The 12,464-nt window shown below is 45.0% G+C and overlaps 1 protein-coding gene across 2 annotated transcripts in view; it reads right to left on the reverse strand.

The window, feature by feature from the left end:
• Window positions 1-12,464, reverse strand: part of LOC120500234 (deubiquitinase DESI2-like) — a 73,950-nt gene that overhangs the window by 42,327 nt on the left and 19,159 nt on the right. Inside the window, exon 2 of one of the 2 annotated variants that reach the window (XM_039704808.1) lies at window positions 10,563-11,857. The exons of the other annotated variant lie outside the window; for it this stretch is intronic. Within the exon in view, the coding sequence (XP_039560742.1) occupies window positions 10,563-10,601 (39 nt within the window). The 5' untranslated portion in view covers window positions 10,602-11,857. The remainder of the gene's footprint in view (window positions 1-10,562; window positions 11,858-12,464) is intronic. 2 annotated transcript variants of the gene reach the window in all.

Raw genomic sequence — 12,464 nt, forward strand, 5'->3', positions numbered from 1 at the left:
GGCTTTAAAATTTCATCTGCATAAATGTCTTTGATCCACGAATGGCTTTAACCACATTAAAATCAGTCAGAACAGCAGCTGCAACAGGCACCGAACTGCGTATCTCAGAGTAATTACACGTTACAAAGGGAATCCTTGAAGCATTTCAATAACATGCCATATTACAAACAGCACTTGAAAAGCCACAGATGGATGTGTGAGCTGTAGAATATCACCTTTACTCCAGCTTGCTTCCTGCTTCCTTGCCTTTCTCTCAAGAGTAGAGGACACTTAAAAGAGTATTGAAAAAGTTTTAGTTGATTCTGTGCAGTTAAAAACGGGAAAACAGATGTGTAAGGAGTCTCTTCCTCCCCATGCCCATTGTTTTTGACCTCCCAATTCAGTGACACCACCCATTCTGGTGACATGTTCCTTCCTATTAGCTCTGCCTGAATTAAAGGGACAGAAGAGTACATGCTCAGCAGTCAGGGGGATGTATAACCAATCTAATTAGCACAGTGCTGGGATCAGCTCCTGTCTGTCCTCCCTTGCCCCCCAGGGGTGTCCTGCCTGTTTGCCAAGGCCTCTGGCTACCATGATATAGAACACCTCCTGCCAGCAGCACTCTGCCCAGGGGAGGAGACAGAATTTGACCCAGACAATCAAAACAACTGAAATTTTTAGGAATTCATGTGGTCTGCATTTTTTTCATCCTTCCAGAGGCTTTTGCTCAGCAGAAGTCACAGCTCTTGTTTATGAGACACACAAGGGGAAATAAAAGGATTTATAGTATTTCTTTATTCTGGTCCCAAGAACACCTGAGCTTGAACTGGACCCATTTAATTTGCCCCTGTTTCTTCTTGGCTTACACTGGAATTCATCAGTTCTGTTTCAATTCAGTACAACCCATTCCTCAATGCCCTGTCCCCCAGTGTATTCTTGCAGTAGCCAGCACACAAGGCACAGTGCTCCAGCAATAGAGAATAGGTCTATTCCACATCCAAAGAGCTGCCAAAGAGAAGATAGCCAGCTGTCTTGGATAACGAGCAGCCATAAAAATTAGAGTGAATAAAAGTACAGCAAATGGTACTGCAATCAAGAACAATGAATGTTAGAGCTGGAGACAGATGGTGGGTGGATTTCAGCCCGGGACATGTGTTTTTAGCTCTGGCCTCTACTGATTTGGAAACCTTCAGCACTGCCTTCCCCCCTTTCCCCAATGTCTCCATCACAGGGTTGCTCTAAAGGTATAACAGCCCTTGAATTCTTAGTGCTGGGACAGACTCGGAAAAAAAGCTCCACAAGTAACTGAACCTGCAGGCTAGGTAGATAGGTAAGGAAGAAAGGGCAGAAAAGATCCTCTCAGCACAACAAAGCCTAGCACCTGGCTAAAAATGCCCTGATTGAAAACAAACCAGTAGGATGAGGGAAGAGCAAGCATGACCTCTTAACTCCCAGGAGGAGCAAGTGCTCTCTGCTTATACCTAATAACCAGGAGCCCAGACACTTGTCCAAGGGTACAAACCAACTTTCTAACAACCTCAGCCTGGCAGAAGGAATTTGACTCTCCACCTACCTCAGAGAGAAGCAGCCTGGCTGACCTATCTTAGTGTATCTGGAGTCCAGCTTTCTCATTCCTTTGTGGTGAAGCAGTTTTAGAATTGTATAAAGTAGGGAATAGATTCCTTTCATATAAAATACATGCTCAGTGGGCCATAGAACAAGTGTGAGTAGCACTAAAGCTTTGCTCCAGCCTGGACAACCTCCTGGAACAGCTAGGATTCAATGGAAATATGCACTCTTCTGCTAAGTGAGCACTTCAAACAATATAGAAATATTTTCACACAAGACACCCAGAACAAGCAAATCCAGAGTTTCCTGCTGTCTGATTCTCTAGCAGACCTGTGTGAAGAGGCAGTTGTATTTGGGACCCCCAGGGATTTTAACCTGGTCTCTGTCAGCCCAGATGCATCAGCACACTAAGGGGTAGAAGCCAAATGCAGAACTAGTACTGTTACTGCCCCAGCAGAAAAGCAGCACTCACCACAGAATCTCTGGGTATGTCATGCCATCTCAAAAGCCCTGAAATAGTCAAGACATCTCTTCAAAGTTGATAGCTATGAAAGAGGATCAATGAGGGCAAATACCTCAACCTTTCCTGAGAGAAATCCAGAGGTCGGCCAAAAATCCTAAAATGTCCTTTTATATTGATGCTTGGCTAGGTAGAGCCTTTCATTTTTTAGATAAGTGATTTGCTAAGAAAGCAGCCAAGCCGTGCCTGAAAATACCCACAACCCAAGCCCCTTCTTATGGAACTACAGCAGATAGCTGAGGCTCTTGCCCCAGTGCTGCCCGAAAGTAGAGGTTAATGACAGCAGTTATAACTTATCAGATTAATCCCATGGTAAACCTCTTGCTCCTCTCTTTCTGTCAGTTCTCACATTCACCAGGCCAGTCCAGAGCTGGGGGAGATGACAAATACAAGGCAATTATAAATTCATCAGCTCCAAGCAATCCCAAACAGAGCAAGACATACAGATGAGCCAAGAACAGATGTCTAGGAGAACATTGTGTACCTTGGGAAAGCTAACCTATGGCAAGGCCTGTAATTCACTCTGGAAGGCTACGTTGGGCTCCTTGTACATTCTAAACCCCGAGGCAGCACTCAGTATCTAGGAAGGTTATTTTCTTGCATCAGGATGCAATATAAGTCACTCACTAGCAGATATTGAAAAGAACAGCAAAGGGTTTGATAGTTCCTTGCAGGTTTAAGTATGACCATATGGAAAGCAAAGTAACAGATCCAAGGTTGAAAGTTCAGCAAACCATGTAATCAACAGAGCTGACACTGTGCCAGGTCCTCCCTTTCCCAGAGATGTGGATCTATCAGGAGTCACATGGCATTCAACTCATATGTTGACACACACAATGAAGGCACTAAACAGGCTGAAATGCTTTAAGCATTTCTAGCATCAAACACTTGCTTCTGTAAATCAGCATTATTACCTATCAGAGATCATTTATTTCTCTCAGATTTTCTTCTTCCCTTACCATTGCTTTTCCAGACATTTAAAGATTAATTGTTCAAAAATTAAGTTACCAATTAAAACAATTTTCCAGTCTTAGGATGCAGCCTCATATTTTCCTCTGAGATGAGAAGTCTCACAGATTCACATGCTCACAGATAAAGCTCTGAAGTGAGGAGCTTTCTCTGCTCTGGATAGTCAAAAACATTCAGTGTTTGTCTAGAATGGTAGCAAATATTTTTTCTTTTCTTTCCTAACAGTTTGAGTCCACTTGTTAGAGAAAGAATCATTAGATTTAAGAATATTGGTTTTTATCTTCCCCAGCAGAAATATAGATTTTTTGGTATTGATTGGTCTCTGCCTCCCTCCCCAGCTCCAGCTACGTCATCTTGGCATAATGACAAGAACAAGAGCGACTGAAACAAACAGAGAATTAGAATAAGGGCAGCTCAGGTCACTAACATAGCTTTCAGCCCTGAGACACCCATTTAAATTCAGTTCATTGCACTAATGCACAACTATATACCTGCTGATCACCACACTTGGAAATGGATCTGACAGCTGTTCCAACTTAGTAGCTCACTAATGCTCAGCTCTCCCCTGCAGAAGCTCCCACTGCATGTATGACTTATTCCCTGTGGGCTGCCTGAGTAGGAAGCTGGGTGACCAGCTGAGCCATGACACCAGAGCAGCTCAACCTCTACACTAGGGATGAGGTACAAGAGCCAGAAGGGTCTGCTTTCCTATTGCTAGCATAAATTTATTAGTTAGGAGAATGACAATCTCCAGTACTGTCAACACATCAGCTTTCATCAATACTAAAGAAGGGTTTGTTTGGTTTGGGGGCTTATTTGTTTGTTTTAAGGAATATCCAAGTGAAATTAGGAGCCTTGACAGCCTAGAGAGCCAGAAGCTAAATCTTGCTGACAGAAGTGTCATGTTCTAAAAGGAATCTGCCTTTCTGTAAGGGGAAAGCCCAAAAAGCACCAGAGAAAAATCACTGGAAATCAACTTCCATATGGTTTCAAGAGGAAACAATCATTTCTCTCAGAGATGCTCAGAGCCAGGCCAGGGGATTGGGACTTTGCCTGCAGATGGGGTTAAAGAACAGCTTCCAGTAACATCTAAAGTAACTCTGGATTTTCCCTACCTCTGGGTTACAGCTGACCTTACTTTAAGCCCCTGGGCTTACACCTGAAATCCTGCACAGGAGTCTCCTGACCCCACAAGAGTTCAGGCTGCCTTGAAATGAGTGCTTTAGAGACACCAAGCCAGACTGTCACCTGCAGGAACCAACTCAAGAGCACTGATGTGGGAACTGTGGGCTAATGACAGCATCTGTGAGGCTTTTGCTCCAGAAGCAGAGTTCACACAGTTTTTAACGCTGTTTTTAGCTTTCCTAGGTTCTCCTCAGGTTTCTTACATTTGCTGGTGTAAAGGAGAGCATTTGTGGAGCAGTTTTCCTAAGGCAAGCAGGACTAGAAGAAGTGACAACTCCCGTGTTGCCCTGGATGAGTCAGTTGCAGCCAGTCCTCTGGGCAACAGAGCACTGGCTCAGCGAGCTTGCTGGTGGGATAAATGCTGGGGCTGGAGAGAGCAATGCCCTGTGTGCAGTCAAGAGACAGCTCTTTAGACACCTCATGCATAAGCATACAGTAGCCAGTGACAGGGCTGCAGTGCTGGGGAAGATCTGCAGTAACACGGACAGGTAGCCGGCTTGTCACCCTGACAACATGCAAACAGACTGTTCCCCCAATGGATAACACATCTCCAGGCTGTTGCTAAGACAACAAAAATTCACTTATTATGCATAAATGGGCACACTTCATTGCTGGACTTATTAACTTGGGCCATGCCACTTCCTATTTTTCTTCTTAATTGATTTAAATCAGATGACACGTTTGAATTCCTTCTTCCAGGAGGAAAGGACTCAGCTGCAGCTCGGTGTAATAGTTTTTTTAATCTTTTCTTCCTCCAATTGATTTCCTCTCTCCAAAGACACAAGAGGGGAGGGATGTCTAGTTACATTTCATCATCTTCTCACAGGCTTGAAGCAGGCACTGACTACAACAGTGCTCAGCATCACCCAACTGCTTTTCTTGTCCGTCTGCTCCTGCATTCAAGCAGGACAAGGGAGCAATCCCACTCTGCTACCCTGCCTGAGGTCAGCCTGGTGTCACTCAAATGAAATTGATGCAGTCTAGGAGAAACAGAGAAGCAGAAACAAAGCCTAGTTTTCCTCACCTGCACAGACTGCCAGGATGCTCAGCCTGATTTGTTTGAAACCACTAATGTACTGCCATCAGATTTGCCATAACACCTTCAAAAAAAAATTATTCCCCCCCCCCAAGTCAAGAGCATTTGCACTGGGAATTGTTGTATCCAAGAAAACTGAAGCAGTCTGGACACACCTCTCATATCTTGGACTTAGGACTCTGTTATCCAGTAAGAGCAGCTTTTTCTGCTCTCCTCCCTCATTCTCAGCAGTGGTCTATTTAGGCTCTCTGACCTTTAACCAAGAGTCTTCCCAGAAAGTTTTTGGGCCCATAACAGAAAGTATCATAGTATAAGAAGAGTGATTATGAACCCTGAACCTATTATGCAGCATATGCATAGCTGAATTATCTAAACACAATCCTACCAAACAAAAAACCAGCACAGAAGGCCAACTCAAAGCTCCAGGGAGATGCATAAAACAAGCACCTGAGGGCTTGAGGGGTGCCTGATCCCTCACACTACCCCCTTTGAGCAGCACTGTGTCTGACTACTCCTAGAAAAAAAAGGAGCATTTAGCACTCCTGTGGGATACACTATAGCACTGTGGGGAACCCATTTCCAGGCCCCTGTTAGCTCTCCATTCTGCTTTGTTATCCAGTACCCCGTGCTTGATATGATTTAAAGATAGAAGAGTGAATAAGAATCTGAATAATCAAAGAGTCAGTGGTAGAGTAAAATGCTAAACACAAAATCTTTGAGCTTACCTCCACAACAAGCCTGTGAAGAAGATTAAAACACCCCAGATTTTTCTTAGCCAGTTCTTATTCATAGAAGAGGGAATTCTTACGAGTTTTGTGACTGGTCACAGAACAAATAAGAATAGGGTACACCTGCCATGCCCTCCCAAGAACACGGCAAACCTTTGAGTAAACAGTGTGTTCTGGAGAACTGAAATTATTCAGATTTGACTAATAATTTCAGCCAGAGATGACTAACAAATATCTGAAGGAAAATCAAAGCATTTAATTTTATATATACACACATATATATATTCATATATAAATACATACAGACACACACACACACATATATATATGGAGTTGCCAGAATTTTTAATTAACATCTCCCAAAGGCAATATTTTGCTTTTTGTTCTCTATTTGTTAAATACAAAAAAATAAACATGTGGTCAACATATGAAACAGGAAAAAAAAATCCTAGTGACTGTCCAATACTTAATCTTTGAAGACCACAAGTTCTACTACTGACTTAGAGCAACCATTCAGCTCATCACAGCAAGAAATTTCACAGCTATCAACTTACTTGACAAAAAATTCCCCTTTCTCTCCATGTGGCTTCCTGGAATACCAAATAGAGTCAATAGGTGATGCCATGCTTCCCCACACACAGCAGCTCACAAACAACTAACAAGCAGTGCAGAGATGGGGCCACCACCTGCACGAGGATTTTTCACTCTTCTGACTAAGCGAGCTAAGAGCCTCTGAGACTTTCACCTACAGTAAGCACAAACATGTTCACACTTTGGAGTGACTAGACTCATTCTTTCCTCCAGAGACATAATGACATGCTCCGTGATCTAGTCAATGCTTTAAAACAATCACTTCACAGAATGAAGTCCTTTGCTTGCAATCCTGTTACTGTTTCTATAATAGACTCAAAGCCCTTATGTACTGAAGACAGAGGCACAAAGTGTCTCTCTTCCTTCAGCCCATCTACAGTGACCTGAACGTTATTTCCCTCTCCAGAGGGAATGACAAGTAGTGTCAGTGGAATCAATGGAATAACTGTGGGACAAGGCTGAGGAGAGCCCCCCTCTCATTCAAACAGACTCTACATCTCTGCTCCCTGGCTCCCTGCTGACCAGGGCTTCCATTCTCCTCTGCAGCACATCTCAGGGGCTCATTTTCCCCAGCAGAAGGAGTACACAAAAATGCCAGTAGATCAAAACAGTTTTGTATGCTATCAACTGCAAAGACAGGGGAAATTCAGGACAACCTCAGCTGTAATAAAAGAGGGACAATAGTGATATGAATATCTTTGCCTCTAATATGATAGCATGAATGTGCTAAGCAATAAGCTGAAAATATGAGAGCCCCCAAGCTTGAATCTCTGCCAGGCAAACTATTTTTAGTGGAATATGTTTAGCTTGTTAAAGATTTAAACCCAGGAAATAATTGCAGTTACTCTTCTGCCTGATTGAAGTAGGCAACGTTTATTAATGTACAATGACTAAATAAACAATTCCAATGCAAGCCACAAAAACTTAAAGTGATGAGGGAACAGGATAATATCCTGACTTTAAAAAGTCAACCCTGTGCCTGTGGTCTAAGTAAGATCTGTTCCATGATAAACAGCTTATTGAGGCAGACTGGAGGGAAGAGAGCTGCAAGTTATAAAAGGGAATTTGATTTGTCCCTCTGAAGGCAAAGTGGTAACTGACTAATCTGAGCAAACTCTGTCAGAAATTTTATAGACCTAGTTATTTCTTGCAGGTCTCCAACCAGCAGATGGCTTAGATTAAGTCCATGCAAGAGCTGAATTCTGACTGGCAAAAAGATTCATCAGTGACCAAATCCATGATCCATGTTGCTATTCTGTGTTCACACTTACACATTAAATCAGAGTTCAGTGTCCTGCATATCTACTCTTTAAATTGTCCTAACTGAGCAGCAAACTCCACCTGCGCTGTCTGTTTTGCAAATGTCCAGGTATGTACAAGCTCTTTGGCTGAGATAGGATAGAACCACCCTGTGTGCTGAGGGTGAAGAAAGGTTACTTTTGATGGCAATATTCAGAACACTGGGAATACCCAGTGATTTTTGCTCCATTATTTTATGCTGAAGAAAACAAGCCTACAAATAGCTCTACCTGCTTCAGCAATTTGTGCAAAACACCTCATTAAATAGCAGCACTTTTTTTTCCTGAAGAAGCCTGCTTCATATCCAATGGGTAAAAGGATAAATGGCTATAATCTTTGAATACACAAGACTACAGAGAGTGGGTATTTCATAGCTACACAAAGCTCATAATTGAACTTCTGCCCTAGGGACAAGTTTTCCTGCAGTGTAAGTGCTTCCAGTTGCCATACGGGGGTCATGTTCTTTGTCAGGAAAGCAGAACTTTATATGAGTTAATTGTTGTTCCCAGCTGTCTTTTTGTTGTTGTTGTTGTTGGGTTTTTTCCACTGAGGCTAGTTTTCCAACAGTCATTCAAGCAAATGTGCTCATTTCCCAGTTCCCCCGCAATTCCCCACCACAGTGTAACAAAGTGCAGATTTTGCATGGCTACATTCCAGGCTTCGTGGTGTTAAAATCATAGCAGCAATGGAAAAGCATGAGCTGCAATAGTCATAAGGTAGGACTTGAGCTACAGGTGACTCAGTGGTAGTCAAACAGATGCTGTATGAAAATAGATTGGTTTCTGTATACAGACTGGTTAACCCATAGAGTTAGCACTTACACATCAAGATTTCCATGGTTTGCTAAGCAGCAAAAACTACTCAATCTGAAGTAATTTGGTGACCTCAATTCTGTTCACTGTGTCTGGGTGTCCATCTCAGAACACAGTGACCATGAACAGCAAGCTCCTTCTGCCTTAATTACTTTAGGCTTCATCTTTGGTGTCAATCAATAAAAAGGTAAAGACCGTGTCCATCCAGTATTTGGATCTCTTCAGCTCAGTGGTGAAACATTCACTGGTTTGGGATGGACCAACGGGGCAGAGAGAAGAAAGCTTAGGCCATAGTCTGCTGCAGAACAAACTGAAAAAATTGCAGGGAAGTCAGCGGATATTATAAAAGGACAACACAACTCCTTTATTTTCCTCAAAGAATTAATGATGATCTCTTGCATGTGCATTTGCAATGTGAGTCCCCTGTTATCAGGCACTAGCTGCCACCTATTTGGGTTACCAAACCTGTTAGCTGAAGAACTTCTTAGAGGAGTTCACAGTTCAGGCTGCTAAGCAAATGACCAATAAACACTCAAGACCAGTCTTGGGAAGGATTTTACACCAACTTACTCAATTTGACCATAATAGCTCTGGAAGAGGCAGTTCAGTTCACTGTACTTGTGCTTTTTGGACTGCTCACCAATACAGATACAGTCCAACCTAAATAACCTTTATCACTCACTCTTCCCTCAGAAAACAACCCACCTGTTTTAGTTCACAAAAGATCCCTTGATTCTTGTGATAAAAAGACATTTGACTTTTACAGCAACCCACTCCTAATCTCTTTGGTGTCTGTTCTCTGGATTTCCCCAACAGGGAAACCCACACTGTTCCGTGGGCTTCCTGGTAAAAGTTGTCACTGCCTGATGATAAAAAGCACACGTATGCTGTAATCTTAAAGGTCTGGAGCTGGATATTTAGAGCTCAGTCAGCACCTGGGCCTTCTAAGGTCATATCTTCCCCAGAAAGGTTTATAAAATTTGTGGAAGATCTGAAAACTACATTTTTTAAATCATTAGTTGGTAATCAAAAAACAAAGGTGAAATACATATTCATCAAAACACTCCTCATGTGAACATGAGTCTCCTAAGGTTCTGTCAGACCAGCAAGCAAATAGGCTGTGCCAAGCCGCCTTCTCCTTGGGGGTTTGTGCCAAGATTTGGACCTTCTGATTTGCTAGCACAGAAAACACCCACTCACATTCCCTCTTGCAAGAAGAGGTCAAGGAAAACCACTTGCTACCTTGTGAACTTTCAAGAAATATTGCTGAGCAGCATGTGCCCATGCCCCTTTCTGTGCTGAAACTTCACTAGACAATTTCTTACTCTTATTGCTGCAATGAACCTTCAGAGAACATTATTAACTACAATCTTATGCATATGAGGAATTGATCCAGATTATTGGAAATTATGTTCTTACTGCAACTCTACAGCTGTTTCTCCTTCTGAGATGAAATCCGGACCCCAACCCCACAGCCTGGTAATGCTTGTTCACTTAATATTAAAGGAAAATTATCTCTAACACATACAGAGGTGATCACATTTTCTTCCTTAAGTGGAGCAGTGGAAATTAAAGTCCTCTCCTCACCCAGTGCTGCTTCTGAAAAATCTTGCAGAAAATCTGGCACAATACCTGTAATCTGGTTGAATATGCTAAACATTGAGAAAAAAAAAAGGCAGGGTCAGCCTCATCTCTGACATGAGAGGTTGACAAGCTTGGATGAGGAGTTTGGGCCAGGGAAAAGAGGGAGGGGGAGGGAATCAGGCTCTCTGGGGATCTGTACTTGGCTCCTCTTTGTACAGTGCCTGCCCTCCAAGCATGAACTCCCACCCAGCCCCACTGCCCCCCAGTCAGTAGTATTTCATACTCACCATGTCATAAACATTCAGAATCACTGGTTCATTTGCCATTGTTGATTGCAGTAGAGGCTGGATTAAAACCTTTCAGTCCCTGCCAGATGTGTGTTGATGCCCTCAGGGTATGCTTTTACCCTGAGCCAGATAGAAGAAAATGCCTCATCCTACAGTCGCTGAAGGAAGGAGGAAAGGAGGGAATTCTCACGGTTGGGTGCGTGTGTGTAAAGTTGGTTGCAGGGAGGCAGGAAGGCCTGGATTGGGTGTGCTAGTTGTATAGGGTTTATTTTAGCCCTCCACTCCGTGGCAGATCCAAGGTTTCTTTTTAACTCTGTAGTGCACCTCGGGGTCTGTAGACTCATACACCACTGTAACCAGGCACCGTCCGAGCTCTTAAATCCCGATCCACAGAAGACAGATTCGGAGCCCAAATACAAGCCCTCTTCTGGCGCCGTGAGCAAGGTGGGTGGCAGTGCGTGCGGGGAGATTTCTCGGCAGAGCGAGTGCCGCTACCGCAGCGGGCTGCCAGCACCACGCAGGAGCCCGGGGCACCAAGGCACGGAGCGGGGCTGCAGCGGACGCCGAGCAACCTCCCTGTCCCCGCCGGAGACACCCCGGGATCTGTCCGCGGTGCTGGGGCCGGGATCTGTCCGCGGTGCTGGGGCCGTTGCGCTCCGAGCCGGGATCTGTCCGCGGTGCTGGGGCCGGTCCCGCTCAGGCACTCGGTTGAGGGCTCTCCGCCGCTGGCAGGACATGGTGAAGAGGCTGTGCCAAAGGGATTCCAGCGCGGGGCTCGGCGGTGGGAGGAAGAGGAGGAGGGGGCTGGCTGCCCCCGGGGCAGAGAGGGGATGCCACAATCCCCATCCTGCCCACGACGTGCAGGCAGACCTGGCGTCGGCGCCGAAGTTAGAAGGCAGTTCTTCGCTGGAGACGAGGCCCCAGACTGGGGCTGGAGGGAGGAAGATGCCGAGCAGGCGATGCTTTCAGGCAGGGTTCGGAGCCAGGGCTGGACACTCCAGCTGTCTGTGCTCTGCTCTCCGCAGGGCCGGTCCTTATTTCGCGATCAGCTCGTCCCGAGCCGGGCAGCTCCTGCTGACTGACAGCCGAGGGAACCTACCCCGTCCCCTGCTGGCTGCATGCATCGCTGCATGGCACACGGTGGGAGGGCGGGGAAGGGACCAAGCGACTGGGCAGGGCGAGTAGTTTCACTTCTGGCAGCAGCAGGGTCTGGAGTTTCCTCCTGGAGCTACTTTACACTCGTGTTAGGACCGTGAAGCTCTGCAATGTCTTGCCAGCAAACACTCCCCTCCGACCTGGATGTTAGAATCAATTATAAAATGCACTGCGGTAAATTCATCTTCCTTTTGCTCCTCCTCTCTTTTTAAAGGGAGAGCAGAGTCTGTGATGGTGCTGGGAAAGAGTGCAGCTGGGAGAGAGACAAGGGAATTCCTGCTCCCAGAGATTTGCAGTGGTGTGGAAACTAGCACTCTGACCTTAAACGTTCATACACAACAGATTTCTGAAGCGGGAGGAAAAAAAAAAAGCAGGGATGACCTCATCTGAGGTGGAGGCGTATCTGAGGCTGAGGCTCTCTGCCAGCTCACAGCCAACCAGATCTGAATGAAAATTGCAGGGAGCCTGTTACATCAGCAAAGCCCAGCATGCCTCAGCCCTGCCTTCAGCCACATGGGAACCATCCCGTCCGGAGAAGGGCTCACCTCCCTCTGTCAGGAGCAGAAGGACAGGACCATAGAACCGCAGCCTTGTAAAACACTTGTTAAACAGCATGCAGGAGAATTTCTAGATGAAGCAGGCAGTAGGAAAAGGAAGCGAGTCCATGTCCTGCATAGCTAAGCACCAGCCCAACAAAGTCAGACAGTTTTTTTTCTCCAGACATTGTTAAAGGAGATCCATAACTGC

Source organism: Passer montanus, unplaced genomic scaffold (assembly GCF_014805655.1).
Source record: "Passer montanus isolate IOZ18808 unplaced genomic scaffold, ASM1480565v1 scaffold18, whole genome shotgun sequence".
Lineage (NCBI taxonomy): Eukaryota > Metazoa > Chordata > Aves > Passeriformes > Passeridae > Passer > Passer montanus.